Here is a 19,312-nt window from a genome sequence, read left to right as displayed (position 1 = left end):
ACTAAGGCTTTAAGTTCAGCATATTGATTGGGTAAATGCATTCTTCTATACTGATTACAAAAGAAGGTCACTAGCAGCTCAGGAGGTGAAAGCAGGAGGATTGCAAGTTCAAAGCCAGCCTCAACAACAGTGAAGTACTAAAGCAACTCACTGAGACCTGCCTCTAAATAAAATACAAAATAGGGCTGGGAATGTGGCTCAGTGGTAGCGTGCCCTGAGTTCAATCCCTGGTACCTCCCCCTCCCCCCAAAAAAGGTCAAAACCCATTCATACCCATATGGAGTGGGCAGCCACATTCTCTTACACTTTTTCCTCAGGTCTGTGTTAGCTCTCCCAGATTCCATTTACTGCCTGGCCTCCACCCAATTCTCCATCAAGTGCATTATGCTTGGGGTTTTCAGGTTTCAGCATCTATCCAGTTAGAACTATGTTCAAACATCCTCAAAATGTCTGGTTGTTCTCTTCTCTCATTGTTTAGCCACCTGAATAAATGACCATAGGTACCTTTGGGAAAGACCCAGAGAAATTCAAACAGTAGACATTTGTCCTTTCCAAGGATACCTCTTCAGTCAGTCTGTCTGGACCTGGGAATTGAGCAAGCAGTGGTGCCACTCAATCATGGTGACCCCTACTTGGACCCCTACCCCTCTGTTTTTGCCTTTTTTTTTTCCTGGCTTTTTTTTTTTTTTTTTTTGGTAGATTGTTTGCAACTATTGGCTGCCCCTATGGATGTCATGCTCTAGTAGACATCTTTACTACCCTGTGTGGGTCAAACCTGACCTACTAGGCAAGTGTCATTTGTATCTTCATTTGTGTTTCTTGTTTTCCTTGTTTCTGATGGTTCTGAAGATTAGAAAAGGCAGAACTCACTTGACTCTGCTGTCTTGAAATTAAAAATTCAGTTAAGTTTTGGAATGCCGGCTTTGTAGAGTCTGTGGGTAGGTAAAAACTCTCAGGAACCTATACAACCTCTTTAACCACTTCCTCATGAGCAGACATCGGCCACTTCTCAATGCCCATGATGCCTCACCAAGAGCACTACATGTGAAGACAGCCATTCACATTACAGACGCTCCAGAACTGGATTTTATTATCCTAGTTTTCCAGCAGATGGCAGTAAAGTATGTTGTTTCCACAAAATCAAGTATGTACTGATAGTTGTTTGGTAAATGGCAGGGTCTTGAGGTAGGCATTTTCTGATTCACTCAGGGATTCATCAAGCTGGCAGATAAAGATAGTTTCCACTGTCAAAATGATTTCCACCATTGCCATATGTCCTTGTTAGAACCAGTGCTCCTCTAACCATCTTGTTCTTGAGTCTGTTCATCTAGCCTTGATTTCAGAGACTGCTGGGTAGTACAGTCAGCTCTCAATATCCTTGGGTTCCATAGCCATGGATTCAACTGGGTACAGACCAAAAATGCTTGAAAAAAAATTGCATCTGTACCGAACATGACCAAACTTTTTTGCTTGTCCTTATTTCTTAAATAATATAATAACTATTTCTATAGTATTTCCATTGTATTAAGTATTATAAATTATCTAGAAATTATTTTAAAATATGCTAGAGGTGTATATACAAATACCAGCCATTTAAAATAAGGGATTTGAACATCCACAGATTTTAGTCACTGCCAGTGTCTTGGCTGGCACTGAATCACGAGCCACCACACACCTTGTAGATTCAAACAGCAATCCTTTATTCCCGAACTCACCTCGGCCTCTACAAACACATTCTGCTCAAATCTCCAATAAGCCCCCGCCCCAAATCACCTACTCCACGAGGCTTTTTTCCAAATCCCATTTGAATCTCACGAGAACTCAACGGGAACAAGCAGCAGGAACACCCTAATCCCAGCAGCAATAATCTTTAACCTCCAACTTCCCTAAAACCCATATTGTCTCAGACCAGGAACGCCTTAAACTCAAGGAGCGGGAAACTTCCTCAAACCTGATCATCTCTAAACCTGGATCCGCCCTGGTCTTTGAGCAGGGTCACCTTTCTCAAACACACAGCAAATTTCCAAGGCAAGTCCATTTAACATGGGGTACGCTGGCAAGGAAATATCGATGCGTCATTCCTACTTGGCAATGGCCCTCAGCAAGTCACCGTGGTGGAGGGGTCTTGGAACCAGTCCCCCCCTGATACTAAGGGATGATTATGTTTGTACAATCTGAAGTGGACTAGAGGAGCATGGGGACTTCTATGTAGGGCTGATTGAGATTTTAATTGCATTTTAAAACATGTATTTACCATTTAAATTTCACAGAATAGTTTAATACAGGTTCATATAATCCCAAATTAAACTATCACTTTTATAAGTTTTTAAATGGTTTTCTGCTTATCCTGATAATTTCATAGTATGACTATCTCAAGGTACCCCTACAACCCATTTGTGGCCAGTCAGCTAGGAAGTTTGTAGGGGTGTGTGTGTGTGTGTGTGTGTGTGTATGTGTGTGTGTTGTTTTGTGTTTTTGGTACCAGAGATTGAATTCAGGGGTGCTTAATTACTGAGCACATGAGCACATCCCCGACCTTTTTTTGTTTATTTTATTTAAGACAGGGTCTTGCTAACTTATTAGGGTCTCACTAAGTTGCTGAGGCTGGCCTCCAACTTGCAATCCTTCTGCCTTAGCATCCTGAGCAACTGGGATTACAGGCAGGCACCCAATGCCTGGCTTGGTTGGGAAGTTTTGAAGTCAGGTGCTGAGTTTGATGGGACCTAAAATTCATACTCAAGTACCTCCATGTTTACTGTGTGATAGTTACTTGATGGTTTCACATTACAGCTACACAATTAAATTCTCCTGTATAAGAAAATTTGTCAATTATTTAGAAGTCACAGTTTCTAGGGTGAGTTTGTAGATCGGCCTCCCCAGGCATAAGTCAAATTCCTGTAGTCTGAGGAAGAGTCTGCGATGTGGGGTATCAGCATGAAGAAAGGCCCTTATATTATGAAGGAAAAAAAAGTTGTTGTGTTAAGACCTTGGAAGTGTGAGGGAGGATGATATATGCATTCACTCAACAAACATTTTCTCAGTGTCTCCTTATATCAGGCAAGCCTTTGAATCCTGAGAGCATAGGGCCCTGCTCTCCCAGATTCAATGGTGGGGATAGGAAGAGAGATGGGAACCAGAAACTAAGCAAGTGATTTCATTTGTACTATATCCAGGCCATGGATTGATAACCCAGGTGGTATGGTAGGGAGTGGTGAGTCCTTGTGGGGGAGGAGAGAGTTGAGATTAGCAATCATGAAATCCCTCTTCCAAGAAGAGAGAGCACCATGTTAAGATTTCCAGATTAGACTGGGTGCCATGGATCATGCCTGTAATCCTAGCAACTCTTTAAGGCTGATGCCGAAGGATTGCAAGTTCAAATCCAGCCTCAACAACTTAGCAAGGCCTTAAGCAACTTAGTGAGACCCTGTCTCAAAATATATATGTATGTATGTATGTATGTATGTGTATATAAATATATATATAAATGGACTGGCAATGTGGCTCAGTGGTTAAACACCCTTGAGTTTAATCCCTGGTAACTCCCTCCCCACTAAAAAGAAGAGATTCCCAGATCAGAAAATTCTGGACCTCTGATATCCAGGGTAGCAGCCACTAGCCACATGAAGCCATTGATTACTCAGGATGTGGCCATTATAGAAAGAATGTCAAATATTGCATTAATAATTTTTATGTTGGTGACATTCTAAAATGGTAATACTATAAACAGATTAGATAAAATATATTAGTAAAATTAATTTCACCTGTTTCTGTTTACACTTCTTTAGCATGCCTACTAGAAAATGTAAATTACATACATGGTTTCCATTATATTTCTTTTGAACAATATGGCTCTAGACTGATGAGTGTGAGGACCTTTGGGCTATGTGGTTGGGGTGGACTGTTAGAGGAACTGAAGGAAGAATATGTATGGAGGGAGAAGTGGGTAGTGGGAATGAGGAAGGAAGGTGGGCAAGGCAGCCTGCAGGGTCTGGGAGGTTGCAGCTAGGGGTGTGTGGGCTCTCTGGTTTTAAGCAAAGAAACAAATGAGGGTGATGGAGACAGTTTGACTCTTTAGGCTGATTTATATTAATTTCAGTTTGGCGGATTTTCCAAAATTGTTCCCAAATCCCATAGTTCAGTTTTACCTGTCCTTCCTACACATACACTTACCAGTGTGAAATTGTGTCTTGAGCATGCTTTGGTTCATTTTATTAATTTGAACCATTTCTTTCCTAGGATTTGAAGCCTAGCAACATTGTAGTAAAATCAGATTGCACCCTTAAGATCCTTGACTTTGGCTTGGCCCGTACAGCATGCACCAACTTTATGATGACCCCCTACGTGGTAACTCGGTATTATCGGGCCCCTGAAGTTATCCTGGGCATGGGCTACAAAGAGAATGGTGAGTACAGACAGAACTGGAAGAGCCTGTGATATTTTAAAATAGCACTAGTGGTCATCACTAGCTCTGTTTCCTTTAATGTATGAAATATAATATAGAGAGACTGTATTACAAATAGATTTTCATAATCCAAAGATAAGAAATTATTAATTTTTTATTTCCATTGGTTAAAATCATTGACTTTTAAAAATTCACCTTTGAAATTAGTATTTTTGAATTATTTTTATCAACATGTAACACACTTATAGAAAAGTATACACATCCTGAGTGTGCAACTTACTATGAGCACACCCACATAATAGCAGGGGCCTTTCAGTGTTCCCTCTCTGGGTTTCAATCCATAGCATGGTCATTATCCTGATTACAAGCACCATAGATTATTTTTATTTTTTTTTAACTTGATATAAATGTAATAATGCAACATGTACATCTATTTTGCATAAATTGATATTTTTTGACATTAAAACTTTACTTATTCTAGTAATATTAAAGTTATTTGAAACAGCTTTTAACAAATTTATTGAAAAGAACTAAATCACTTTTACTTGTGAAAAAGAAAAAAGAGTAACATTTGCTCTTCTGAAATGAGTTTGTGAGTTTACTTCAATGCTTTGATGTTTTCAATGCTTTTATTTCCTGCTGTGAACACAGTTTCATATGCTTCCTGGGGAATGGAGAGAAAATCAGATTCCCTTTTCACTTCTCCCCATGTGTACCCACCAGCAGGGACATTTAGATAGTTTGCCTATAGTGTCTAAGGCATGGGATTCAGCTAGGTCCCACATGAGGGTGAATGCCATAGAAGTTGGGGCACTTGGCAGGCCCTGTCTAGAGCCCAGACCAGTAAGCCCAACCCTGTGCAGTCCATTCCCCACAGAATACTACTGCCTTTCTGATATGTCAGTTTAGATTCAGAAGGTATGGTTTCAGTATTTTACCAAAGGTTCCACTGATGAGCTGGTAAAGTTTACTGGGTCTTTTCTTGTTTGGGAGGGGGTTTAGAGAAAAGAGATATGGGGCTCTCTAGCTGGTTTTTAATCACCTGGTGTTTGGTAGTGGACATCTGGTCTGTCGGGTGCATCATGGCAGAAATGGTCCTCCATAAAGTCCTGTTCCCAGGAAGAGACTGTATCCTTCTCAAGGAGAGACCCAGCATTTGGCCATGGAGGCTAGAGGTGGGGTGGGTATGTGACCCTGAAAAACCTTTGTGTTCATAGGCACTTCTTGTTTCTGGTTTTTTCTTTGTTTTTTTTGTTTTTTAAACTGTAAAGTACTGGAATCTTTGGCACTAAAATCCCAGATTGCTGCAAACTGAAGGCTAAAATAGAGGTCAGCAATCATTCATATTGTGTAAAAAGTTCACCCTGAGCTAGCAATTTATTTTTTCATATTTGTGTGTTTAGTACTGCTAGAATTCCTTTTCTTCACCTTTGTTTTGTTCATGGCACTTCATAATTTTATCATTTCATTTTATTTTCAGTTGATATCTGGTCAGTGGGTTGCATCATGGGAGAGCTGGTGAAAGGTTGTGTGATATTCCAAGGCACTGACCGTATCCTTCCCCAGGACCTTGACCCTGGCCATGCTTTCCATATCAAGGGCAGCATGATTGCACCTATTATATGAACGCTCAGAAGGAAAATGCTGTAATTTCACATTGTGTTCTAAGGGGGTCTTTGTTTTGTTTGTTAAATTAGTGTCACACCAAGTGGTTCACATTAACATTTTCTTTTTTACTTAACTACCTGTGATGATTTTGTTGAGACTCAGAGTTAAATTAAACCAATTAAATTAGCTCTTAATTTTATCAAAAATAGCTAGACATGTAAATTATTTACTATTTGATAAGTGTATTTTGATATTTAAATGCAAATATTTTATAATTTAGTTTATTCCATTAATTTAAGTAGGAAAGGTGCCATCTAAATTTAATAGGCTAATATGCTTGTGTGATTTAATTAATATACTATTTTGTTAGTTATTGGTATACATTAAAATATTTCCCCCCAAAGTTAGAATGGAAGCATATTATGTGAGGCCTAAGTGGAAAACTTTAAAATGAAAATTTTATGAAGAACAATATTATTAAATTTCCTTATTTATTACTCTGATGATATTTTATAGAAGTTTTTTTTAATCTATCTAGAGGGCTATTTTGTGTACTGGGGAAGGTAAATATAAAAGTGCAAAAGATTAACCTATACTATGGTCAACAATTCATATTAATGATATAGTATAAAGGAGACTAGATAATAGTTATAATAGCTTTCTTTATTCATACATTCTTCATCTTTAATATTTTTACCCTAACATGGTTGTTCACATGTACCCTCTTTCATTTGTGTTCTAACCTTTCAATATTTTCATTAGTCTTTGATTTTTGTCTTTTGTTATGAAAGCTTAAAGTTGTCTCTTTCCAGTAGCAGATGAATGGTTGCTTTTAAAGGAAATCAAGCTCTCTAGTCAGGGTTTTGTATGTATTTCACAAAAATAATTTTAGTTTTTTATAATTTAATGGAATCAGTTTTCTTATAAAATACAACACAACTTAAAATGAAAAAAACTTTATTCCTATGATTTCTTTCCTTTATATTTTCCCCATCATAGATTACATAATATGTGAAGTTAAATATAGCATTGTATTTTGTTCTAATACATTTTCTTGCAGTTTTCCATTACCTGAGATTCACTTGTTTCAAACTACAAATAAGGAAGCCTCTTTATTTTTGCAAATAAACACAATTAAAAAGAGAAAAGTTGAGGCATACTAAAGATAAATAATTTGGAAGTATCTATTTAACATTCAGCGTGTCCCAATTTTTATTCATTTTGTGTCTTTTCTAATTTTATTAAGAAATATCTTCCCCAAAAGATTCAAGAGTGAAAAATGTTGTTACTTTTTAGTTCATCTTAATAATTTAAAATTTCTACTTTATACATTAACATGTCACAACATCAGTAATTAATGGCTTTATTATTATGGAGATTGTCTAATGTTATTTAAACTCACACAGAGACTAACATCATTTTCTAAAGTTTCACCAGTTTTTTCAAATATTAGATTGAAATTTTGTGAGATAGAAGAAGGTTCCAATAGCCAGACTGAGGTTTTTCATAGATTTCCTTTAGATTTGTGACCTGAAGTTGAAAAGGAGCTTCTGTCCTCACTGTAGCCTGTAAGAAAGAAAAAGATTTACCCAGGCCATAAGGTTCAAGTTGAGACTCCTCCACATGGTATCTATGCATCTTTGAGAAATTCGAGGCCCCTCTGAACCTTGGTTTCCCCTTATGTTAAATGAGAGACTGTGTTCTGCCCCTCAGAATCACAGGAGTTCAATGACAAGAGTCTGCACATGCCCAAAAGGTCCTCTAGGTTTGCCAGGGTTCTTTCCCCTTTCTGCCTTCCTAGTATACAGAGTCTATAAAAACTACTCTGTATCATTGACCCAGCAGATATTTATTGAGTGCCCACCCATTTCTAGATTCCTAATCTAACTTTGGTTTTAAAATGCTCACTCCAGCAGCTGAGTTGAGGGTAGAATGCTGCAAAGGCAGTTAGTTTTCCAGTGGGAGATGGCAGATGCTCATGCCAGGCTGGTAGAAATGCAGGCAGGGAGAAAGTCTACTCCCCTTGTGGGCAATCTATTTAGTAGTAGAAATACAGAGTGTGGAATTCAGGGGGATAGATCTGGTATAGAGAAATAAATGTGAGAGTTTTCATTGTATCAATAGCATTGAAGTCTTGAGACAGGTAGTGAGTGCTTGAAGAAAGAGAAGAGAAAAGGGCAAAGGACTAAGATAAGGACTGAGAGTTGACCCTTTGATTTAGTGATGGCCACTGGCAACCTTGATGGGCACAATTTTCACAGATATGTGGGAGAAACCCTGAAGAGAATATGTTCAAGAGATAATGAAAGTCGGAGAATTAGACATACAAGTATAGTATATAACTCTTTAAAGGAGTTTTGCTACAAATAGAAGTAAATAAATGCAGTAATAGCTAGAAAATGGTCATTGTGATAACACTGGAGAAAAAAAACCTCATGTTTATTGATGGAATTCTCCATTTGAGAACAAAATGTTGATATAGGAGTAAGAAATAAGAATTGATAGGTGCTTGTACTGAATAGACAACAGAGTATAGCCAGCTGAAGTGGGTTGGGGTGGCTTTAGCCAGGAGCTCAGACAGTTCTCAGTGGTGAATGGTATGCAAATGCTAGGATAGGGACATCACAGGAAGGGCCATCTTGTGATTGGTTCCATTTTCACAGCAAGAAGTGAGCATGGGGAAGAGCTGTTGAAAGTATAAGGGAGAGGTGTTTTCACAGTATAGATTAATAAAATGTACCATAATTCTGATTTGGCAAAAAAGAGAAGTGAAGGAAAAGGTACTTGTGGTTTGAATCTCCAAAACCTATTTCCCAAGCAGTCTTCTGAAGCATAAAATTTTGGAAGGGCTGAGTTCATGTGTCTGGGACCTAGGTGATTTCTAAGACATGCTTCAGTGAGTCACTTTTTTGAGCTGCTATTTGCATGGCTTTTTTTTTTTTTTTTTTTCTGGCTTGCGTTGTCTTGTGTGACTGTTTACTATTTCAGTATCACTTTCCACACACATTATCACAATTATCCCAAGCCTAACAAGCACCCTATGTACTTGGCAAAGATGGTATTGCCTGCATTATGCATGTAAGGAAGTTGCTGCAAGGAATATGGACTTCCTGACACTTTATGAGTGGTTAACGCACGGCTGAGTCTGAAACCTAGGTCATGCACTCTGAAAGGAAATAAAATTCATTTCCAGATATTGCAGGGATGGTGGGAATGAGTCAATGCTAAGTAAAACAGGATGATATCTGAAAGTAGTCATTGTTCAGTCTAAGGTCAGTTTCAGGAAGGAATTTGGTCCCATAGGAAAGGACCAGGCCAAAGGTGCACAAAGGCCATAGCCCTGGTTTCTGCCCCTCCCTCACCGTGCCACCCCAGGCCAGGCTGTCCCACAGGGCTTTGGTTGCCCAGCTATAAACTAAGGAGGTTAGATAGACCTATGAAGCCTTCCTTTTGAAAGGATTTACCTTGTAAATCTAAGGTAGGTTTAGTATGAAAATTGATTTCAATTTCCTTATGTATCTAATTTCATATTAATCATTTCTATCAGAATTTTATTTTGAATTATAATGGGGATGCATGTAAATTTTATTGTGTTGATTTAATAAACTGATTATAGTTTATAAGAATACAAAGTATAAGAGTTTAAAAAAATAGTCTAATTTGGAAAACCAAACCTTATTTTAATGTTTTTTCAAAATGTTTCCACTGACCCAGTGGGGTAGCCTAATTACTTACCTGTCCAAAGGTGTAAATATAGTTTTCTTTCAAATGATGCTACTACATTGCAATATAAATATAAGGCATTTCAGTTGTATTTTCCTCAAGAGATCCTTAGATATTGATCAATGGAATAAAGTTATCGAGCAGCTAGGAACACCATCTGCAGAGTTCATGAAGAAACTTCAGCCAACTGTGAGGAATTATGTAGAAAACAGACCAAAGTATCCTGGAATCAAATTTGAGGAACTTTTTCCAGATTGGATATTCCCATCAGAATCTGAACGAGACAAAATTAAAAGTAAGATATCCTTTTATTCTTATACTTGTTTTCATAATCCAGGTGGCACTTTCACTTTTTCATGTTTGTATTCTAAAACCTGAGAACATGAGGAGATAAAATAGTTGAAGCCCTGAAATAAAGATACTTAACAGGCTGGAAGTCTAATGTATAAAGGCATTGCAGAGAAAAATTTTAAAAGTTTTGTCCTCAGTAAAACCACTTAACTGAAACCTTCAGCCAAAATTAAAATATTCAAACCAGTCTAAAAGACTCTTATAATTTTAGTAATTATAATTCAAGAAGTTTTCAGTTATAAAAAACACTTGAGGGGCTGGGGTTGTGGCTCAGCAGTAGAGCGCTCACCTAGCATGTATGAGGTGATGGGTTCGATCCTCAGCACCACATAAAAATAAATAAATAAAATTAAGGTATTGTGTCCAACTACAACTTTAAAAATTTTTTTAATTAAAAAAAACTCTTGAATAAAAATTCTGAATCAGGAACCATATGATAGTAGTTCAATAAAAGAGATTCTCTTCACCCTTCTTGATCCCTTTATTAAAATGTGATTGATGGAAAAAATTCATTTTCTTCCATAGCAAGATAAGCTGTGACTTAACTGAAAAGCCCCAGTCTTTCCTTTGCCTAGGCAAGTCTTATATTTAACTAAGTTGTTGAACCTGTTGTTTTTTTCCCTAACTACTAATCTCTAAATTAAAAAAAAAAAAATGTGGCTGGGCACGGTGGCACACATCTATAATTCCAGCAGCTCAGGAGGCTGAGATAGGAGGATTGTGAGTGCAAAGCCAGCTTCAGCAAAATCAAGGCACTAAGTGACTCAGTGGGATCCTGTCTCTAAATAAAATACAAAATAGGACTGGGGATGTAATTCAGTGGTCAAATGCCCCTGACTTCAATCCCCAGTACCCGCCCCCCCCAAAAAATTATGTTGCCAACATTGTATACAGCTAGGTAGAAGCATCTGTGAAGTGTGTCATCTGTGGTAACGTGAGATTATTGTGTGGTTTTAAAAGTTTGTTCTGATTTCGTTTTAATGTGACTTGAAGAAAAAATACTCCCCTCATTTCATGCCCCCACTCTTGGTAGTGCCACCGGGAGCTCGGCCCTTGCCACCTCCCTATCTGTAGTTTCTCAGATTGAGGTCCTGTGTGGATAATGGATTAAGTAAGGCTCGCTAGAGCCTTTACCCCACACACCAGTGCCCATGTTTTTCTTCCTCCTCTCTCAGATCCAGAGACAAAAAAAAAATTTTTGAAAACCTTTGCTTGAAAGTTTGATCTTTTCTAAAAGTTTTGGGCTCTATTGATCTTGATCCTATCAAACATTTCTCCAAGTTAATATATCTTTGTTCTAATTGTGCTATCACATTCAGTTCTTTATCATGTGATTTTCTGTTTCACATTAACAACATCAGGGTGTTAATCTAGTGTTTGTTTTCATCCTAGCGAGTCAAGCCAGAGATCTGTTATCAAAAATGTTAGTGATCGATCCTGACAAGCGGATCTCTGTAGATGAAGCCCTACGTCATCCATATATTACCGTTTGGTATGATCCCACTGAAGCAGAAGCAGTAAGTATCTATTTGAAAAAGGATACATATGTAAAGGCAGGGGTTGCTTTCCATGTCTCTTCTGTTAGTCCAGAAGGGCTACACAAGGATAGCAAGTTCCAGATTTTAGGAATCCTAATTACAAAGAAGACCAAGGTGCTGGGTTCACTATGCACTGGGGGCACTTGCTTTTGGGGCAGTACTTCAGGAATGAACATGCTTATGTTGTGATGATACAGTTGTCATCATTTATGTAACTGCTGATGTGTAATAATCATTTATTAAGCATCTCTTATGTTACTGACACTGTGCTTTGGCTAATCTTTTAATTTAGGCCTCTCAGAGAGGCCAACCAACTTGCTGGAAGTCATACATTTGTTTATCCTTCTTCAAAGACATGAGGCCTCTCCTATTCCCCTACTAAGGGAGTTCCCCTCTGAATTTGGTGCTCACGTGCATTTTCCCATAGCAATTCTAGTATGAAGAATGATCTTTAGCTGTGAGTGAAATAACGACACAGTGACATGTTTACTTTATAACATTGATGGAACACATTTTTATGTCTTGGCTATGGATTTAACTACCATTTTAAGCATTGTTTTATAACAAAAGAAATTAGATTTATAAGCAGCCTTTTGGAACTGTCCATTTATGTGTTGGGAATTAGACTGTGGAGTCCTTACATGAAGAAATCTAAATGTGAAGTATATTCTAAGAAAGAAGTGCACCTTGCATAGCTCTCAGCTCAGCACTTGTCCATGGAGGAGTCTCAAGGAAGTAGCCTGTGACTACTAATTTTGTAATTACATTTGGATAGATGTTTTTATAGTATCTTGAGGTCATGAATAAAGAAGATTATTATTAATAGCTCTCTTTTTGGTTAATTTTTCCTTAATTATTTTGATTGTGAAAATTACATAATACCACACAGCAAAAATTTTTAATTAAATGTTAATGAACTAAATCCACATGATAAGACTAGAAATAGTCTAAGTAGTGTTACCTTTTTTTCATGTCTCATTATTCTTTGAACTCTGTTGACTTTACATGTTTTTTAATTTTCAGCCACCACCTCAAATTTATGATGCACAGTTGGAAGAAAGAGAACATGCAATTGAAGAATGGAAAGGTAAAGGCAGCTTATTTTGATTGTTATTTAGACATTTCTTATAATGTTGTTATTTATAAGAAAGTAGGGGCTTTTTACATTTTGTTATAGTCCTTCAGAAAGGGGCAAGAGAACCTGCAGCTCCCTTATCCTTTTTCCTCTAACTTTCTGTAGAAAAGAAACTTGAAGATAACAGCATTAGAGAGAAACATGTATGAATCCATACTGTTTGCTTCCAGAATAAAATACGTGGGCTTTTCCACATGATTTTACATTATGAAATATTGATTTGAAAACTGAATTAGTAATTGTATCACATTTATCTTGGGAACATATTGCAAATTGTCATGTTACCCCTATTCACAGGCCACATACTACCTACAATGTTCCTTCGCTAAACAGACATGGGGCAAGCCAGGGCTGAGAGTTATTTGAACTTCTGAATTTTTCTTTTTGAGTACCAGGGATTGAACTCAGGGGCACTTGACCCCTGAGCCACATCCCCAACCCTATTTTGTATTATATTTAGAGACAGGGTTTACTGAATCACTTTAGCACCTGCTGTTGCTGAGGCTGGCTTTGAACTCACAATCCTCCTGCTTCATCCTCCTGAGCCTCTGGGATTACAGGCACGTTCCAATGTGCCTGGCCTGCATATATTTTTTTTAATATTTATTTTTCAGTTTTTGGTGGACACAACATCTTTATTTTATTTTTATGTGGTGCTGAGGATCAAACCCAGCTCCCCGCACATGCCAGGCAAGCACGTTACCGCTTGAGCCACATCCCCAGCCCCTCTGCATATATTTTTAAGCCATGTAGTTGTATATGTTTTAAAATCTAGTTTGGGTAAAATTGCTAATCAAAAATAAGCAAGTTGGGTATTTTTACAACCATAAGATTAACCAAATGACCCACAAAAAACTAAACCTGTGGGGCTGTGGTTGAGGCTCAGTGGTAGAGCACTTGCCTAGCATGTGTAAGACACTGGGTTCCATCTTCAGCATCACATAAAAATAAACAAATTAATTAAAGAGGTATTGTATCCATCTACAACCAAAAAAAATCAGGGAAAAAACTCATAATGAAAAGGCTGAATTAGCAATACTTCATTCTAAAGCAAGATCAGTGGTAACTGAGGGCCAAGGTCAGTACGAGTCAATACTGGTGATGTGTTGGGTGGAACCATCATGGGATGTGGTGTGCCAGTTACTAGCATGTATGGCAGTGCACACAGCCATAATCCTCAGTGTGTGCCTGCAGTGTATTAATGTTACTTGATGAATACTGAAATTTTAGAAATATAATTTGCTTGGTAGCCAATTAGTTGTTCTTAACAATAAAAGTTGAAGACAAGACAGAACTTAGGTATATGAATTAATTTTGGGAGCCCACACATGGATACTCTTTACATTTGGAGAACCACAAGTAACAGTGGATAGAAATACATTCAAATGGTTTCGAGATCATCCATGTCTTTAAAATGTCTCTTTGAGCTATTCTTCATGCTTGCTCACTCACTCTCACCCTCTCACTCTTTCTGTAAAACTCCCAAATAGATTCAGAATAACCCTATGTTTTTGGCTGCCTCAATAGTTTTATTGAAAAGATAAGATAGAACAGGGGTTCGAGCAACAGCTCAGTAGTAGAGTGATTGCCTAGCATGTGCAATTGGATCCTATCCTGGATCTTATCCCTGGATCTTATCCTCAGCACTACAAAAAATTTCAGAAGGAAAAAGATGTTATAATATATCAAAACAAAAATGGATCCAGGTAGGCAATATTAATGAATTGACTATATATCACAATTTAAAATAACATAATACAGTGCTCTTAGAGTGATTCCAGTTGATTTGGAAGCAATGTTTAGAGATGCAAATAAACTGATGAAGCATTTTAACTTGCATTTCTGTTTGAAGAGCTAATTTACAAAGAAGTAATGGATTGGGAAGAAAGAAGCAAGAATGGTGTTGTAAAAGATCAGCCTTCAGGTTAGTGATCGCTTCAATCATGTGATCATATAATATTTCCATTGCCTATTCAACTTTTGCCAGTGGCAGCAGTGTGTTAAGTGACTGCTTGGCTATCATTAGATTTGAAAACCCCTTGTATAAAATGGTCCGGTCTCCCATTTTGGCTTGTCATGTCAGTAGTGATGGTGACTGCAGCTATTTACTGATAAGCCAGGCACTAAGTTAAGTACATTTTAAACATTTTTATTTAATCCTTGCAACAACTGCTGTCAGCTTCATTTCCTCAATGAGGAAATTGAATGTAAAGCCTTTTCACTCTGTTTGACCTTCTTTGTACTGGTCTCATTTAGTTTAAAATACAACAACAGCAAATTAATGCAATTTAGGTAAAACTAAATTTGGTTTTAAGAGAATTGTTCATAGTATTCTCCCATTTTTATATACTTGACCTACCTAGTACTAGTGACCTAATGACTAGATAATTATGTGACTATGAGAGACTCTGATATTAGTGTTATTAACTATGTCTTTAGGTTTCTACCTGCTTACTAATGAAATTCTTAAGCTATATTTTTTCTCACTCCCACTTGAAATCACACACACGTACATACAGAGTGTAAATGCACAGCTTACTTCTTTTTCTTGAATTTTATATTCAATATGACGGATGTGTTAAACACATAGAGATTATATAACTTTAGCAAGAATTTAGGTGCTTTTGTTGTTAACCAAGTACAAATTTAAGACTGTAAACACTGATCTCTGAATAATCCAGATGTTTTATTTTTGCTCAAACCATACTAAAATGTGGATAGTGAGAAATATGATAACTTCCTTGCCTTCATAGATTAAAATGTCAGTTTTCTGGATCCACAAGTATATTCTAAGAGGTCACTAAATAATTTCCTCTTTTTATGTACTATCTATTTCAGAAGGTATTTTTATAGAAAAAGATTTCTTTGAATGTTAATGCTTTTCCCCAATAGACTTAGATGTATATTATGATTGAAATGTCTGATGACTTGAATCCTATTCAAGCTTAAGGTTCTTGTGATACTTTTATGATAAATGTAGCAATTTCTTTTTAAGGTTTATTTGAAATCATCAAGTATTTTTTAAGTAGTTAATGTGATTATACATGACCACATACATGTTTAGCCAGAGGAAGTAAAGGAGAATGTCACAGGAACAGACACAGGAATATTTGGGATCCTGGGCCAAAAGGAAAACTCAAAGAGAAATTTAAAATATACAGTTGATTAACTTCTTGTTTATACTGATAGTTAGGATTGGAAAACTGCAAAAGAACAGAAGAAATGACATGGTCTCATTGCCTAAATATGCAGCAATGTCGTGCCTCAGATTTTATTCTATTTGGTTTTCTTAGCACAGATGCAGCAGTAAGTAGCAACGCCACTCCTTCTCAGTCGTCATCTATCAATGACATTTCATCCATGTCCACTGAGCAGACACTGGCCTCAGACACAGACAGCAGTCTGGATGCCTCGACGGGACCCCTTGAAGGTTGTCGATGATAAGTTGGAAACAGCAAACTTGTCATTGGCAAAGGAACTCTTGCTTCCATGGTCCCGAAGTGTGTGGGAGTTGATGGAACCAAATAGAAAAACTCCATGTTCTGCATGTAAGAAACACGACGCCTTGCCCCTACTCAGTTCTAATAGGATTGCCTGTTTAGATTATAAAATGAAGCAGATTATGTCTGAAGAAAAAAAAAGTACAGGCCACATTTTAGAGATTTTGTTCAAGATCATTTCAGGTGAGCAATTAGAATAGATGAATTTTTACAAGTTGTATGGTAATAGTGGTGACAATTCCTCATCATGTAACTGTTGGGACTTTATGCATGTGACCACAAATGCTTGCTTGGACTTGCCCATCTGGCACTTTGGAAATCAATATTTAAATGCCAAATAATCTTTCAGGTAGTGCTGCTTCTTAGAATTATCCATTAATTCTCCTAAGTAATTTGGTGTTTGTCCAGAAAAATAGATTTATGTGTGTTAATTGGCCACCATCACATCTTACCCTCTTTTATGGTATGATTTATTCTATCTTTTGTATTTCAGAAGGAATATAATTAAATCTATTTAATAAATAAAAATATAGCTTTTCTTAAATTTGTGATGTTTTGGGCTGAGAATTATCATTGCTAAAACAAGACACTTATATGGACACTGTGTTTTCTCTAAATTGTCTGGTGTGGGATGATTGTCCATTCAGCTCTATTGCATGATAAAACTTTTAAGTTTTGCTTTGTGCTGCTTAAGACATGTATACCTTTGAAATCCTGTGTACCTTACTACTTTTTCCTTGGTCTGCTGAACTTCTTATTAATTTAAAGTGTTACCTAGAACTTCACTTTCTTCATCAACACATCACACTCCATTTCCATAACATGCTGGCAAATAGATTCCTGAACACGTTGTCTAACATCAGAGTAGAGCTTTTACAAATGGTCTCTCGGATCATTGCAGTAAATACCAAATGCTTCCTTTGCCAGAGCCTAACCTGGGTCCTTTACTCAACTGTCATGCAAGGTGAAATACAAGATGAAATACAAAGTCAGCATTTCCTTTGCCAACACTTCATTCTAACTCAGGTTTCTTTCTTCACTGAAAGAAACCAGGTAAATCCCTGTTGGTCTGTTTAGAAGGTCCAGCTGACGCAGATGCCTGTTTGTTGCTGTTTTCCATTTTGAAGAGGCATTTCCTTTTCATAAGGGAAATCCATGATTGTTCTGGGAAAACTCTTCAGAGGGATATGGAGGAAATACCCTAGAAAGTAGTGATTCACTATTGAGTATTTTCTGATTTAAAACTGCTCACCTGAAATTGATACTTTCAGACTTCCTGATATGTAATAAATCAAAATTTATTAAGATACTGAGTACTTACGTGTCACTGCAGAAATGGAGTTATAATGATCACATTTTGGCTACTTGTGCTCAGAATGTTTTGTCCCTTGAGCTTACTTTGTTACTGATTCATATCTTGTGTTCGGTTACTTTGGAAACTATTTGGTCAACATTCTATAGAATGTGTTCTGAGGAAGAACTTTGATAAGAAAGTTTATCATAAATATTATCTGAAAGATATGATTCTGTCTGCACCAGTTGTATCTTAATGGTCAGTCTTATCACTGGAAACTAGATCCCTTGATGAACAAAATTAATCTTGAAATATATAGTTTTATATTGTGTCATTTAGACACTTTCAAGTAAAAAATGGAAAGGCTAACTTGGATTGAGGCAGAAATATCTATTCTAAGGCTTGGGATTATTTAGCCCTGGAGGCCTGATGGTCCAAGTAAAAAAGTTTTCACTGTTCACGTATAAACATCTTACAATGGCCTTCTCTCTGATACATACTCTTTTAAAAAACTTCAATAAATCTATCTTTTAACAAACAAAGAAAAGGGAGTTTTAGAACTGCATTAGCTGCCCTATACTGTGTAAAGGCAGCACACCAATGACAATGGCTCATCCAGGTCCCACTTACAAGGAGATATACATATGTAAGTGGAGTGAGGTACTCCACAGAATGGCTTTCTGTTTACCCACCTATTCCTCTACCCGTCCTGTGAGCCTGTTGTCACAGATGGAACATGCTGGTATGAACAGGGTCTCCTACCAAGATCCTTTTCCATCAGGCACAGAACAGGTAACAGAGCTCCATAGTAATACCTCACCCCAGTTTCAGGGTCCTCCCTCCTGAGCCTAGATTTGCCAGGGTCCTGGTGCAATGCAAATTGTTTCAAACTGATCTCTGGATAAATGCTAATGTTGGATAAAGAACTGAAAATTGTGCTCAACTTTTTCATCTTTTCTATTTTATTTTTGTAATTTATATTGTACACAACCCTGGAAGTAACTATTTTGGACATGTATTTTTATAACCAGGTAATTTATGATTATCCTGGAATGTTTGGACTAGGTTTGTTTCTTTTGTTGGCTTAGTTTTCAGTCAAAACAGAAGTGACTGCCTCCCCTATGTCTGGGTCTCAATTTCAAGCGCAGGTTCGGGAAGGCAGGCAGAGTCCTGTCAGGATAGGAGAGAGGTCTGGAAACACTGGCTGCACAGCATCCAACAGCTTTGGCCCTGCAGATGGAACCAGGCTCTGCTCTTATCTTTGGGATATGAAACTCAAAATCCCAGTGCTGAAAGAAGAAAGCCCACTGCAGGGTCTCTTGATGACATCCAGGGTCCATATTTGAAACACTGAATGTGACACTGGTTTAATCCAGACTGAATGCTGTGTAAGTCATGATAACAGTATAAGAATTTGTCTGGTTGATTTCTGATGTAACTCCTCTGGTATTTCATACTGGTAGTAAATACAGGTGTGACCTTTCAGATTGCATATCTCAAAAGTAACATTGCCTAATGTTTTATAATAAAATATATTATGTGTGTTATGATTGGTGAAAAATAATACAGACTACATTTTAAAAGAGAAATTTATAGCATGTTTAATTCTTGTGTGTTTTTAAGTGACAGTTATTTTTCTATATCACCATCTATTATTACAGACTTAACATGAACATGGGTAGTGGTTAGAGTGTCATGATTTTAGTCAATATTCACAAATGTTTTCAAATTGAAAGGCAAAAACATTTCTCTGTTATCTTA

The 19,312-nt window shown here is 37.2% G+C and overlaps 1 protein-coding gene across 2 annotated transcripts in view; it reads left to right on the top strand.

Annotated features, from left to right (window-relative positions):
* Positions 1–19,098, top strand: part of Mapk9 (mitogen-activated protein kinase 9) — a 51,262-nt gene extending 32,164 nt beyond the window's left edge. Inside the window, exons 6-12 of one of the 2 annotated variants that reach the window (XM_026412290.2) lie at positions 4,237–4,402; positions 5,883–5,954; positions 9,846–10,028; positions 11,477–11,601; positions 12,646–12,709; positions 14,610–14,681; positions 16,056–19,098. In XM_026412290.2, the coding sequence (XP_026268075.2) occupies positions 4,237–4,402; positions 5,883–5,954; positions 9,846–10,028; positions 11,477–11,601; positions 12,646–12,709; positions 14,610–14,681; positions 16,056–16,198 (825 nt within the window). In that variant the 3' untranslated portion in view covers positions 16,199–19,098. Of the gene's footprint in view, positions 1–4,236; positions 4,403–5,882; positions 5,955–9,845; positions 10,029–11,476; positions 11,602–12,645; positions 12,710–14,609; positions 14,682–16,050 lie in introns of both variants that reach the window. The other variant, XM_026412291.2, reaches the window with a different exon arrangement.
* The last annotated feature ends 214 nt before the right edge of the window (positions 19,099–19,312 follow it).

Source organism: Urocitellus parryii, chromosome 1, assembly GCF_045843805.1.
Source record: "Urocitellus parryii isolate mUroPar1 chromosome 1, mUroPar1.hap1, whole genome shotgun sequence".
Taxonomy (NCBI): domain Eukaryota; kingdom Metazoa; phylum Chordata; class Mammalia; order Rodentia; family Sciuridae; genus Urocitellus; species Urocitellus parryii.
The sequence above is the reverse complement of the archived record's forward strand: the minus strand, read 5'-3'. Positions and strand labels throughout refer to the sequence as shown.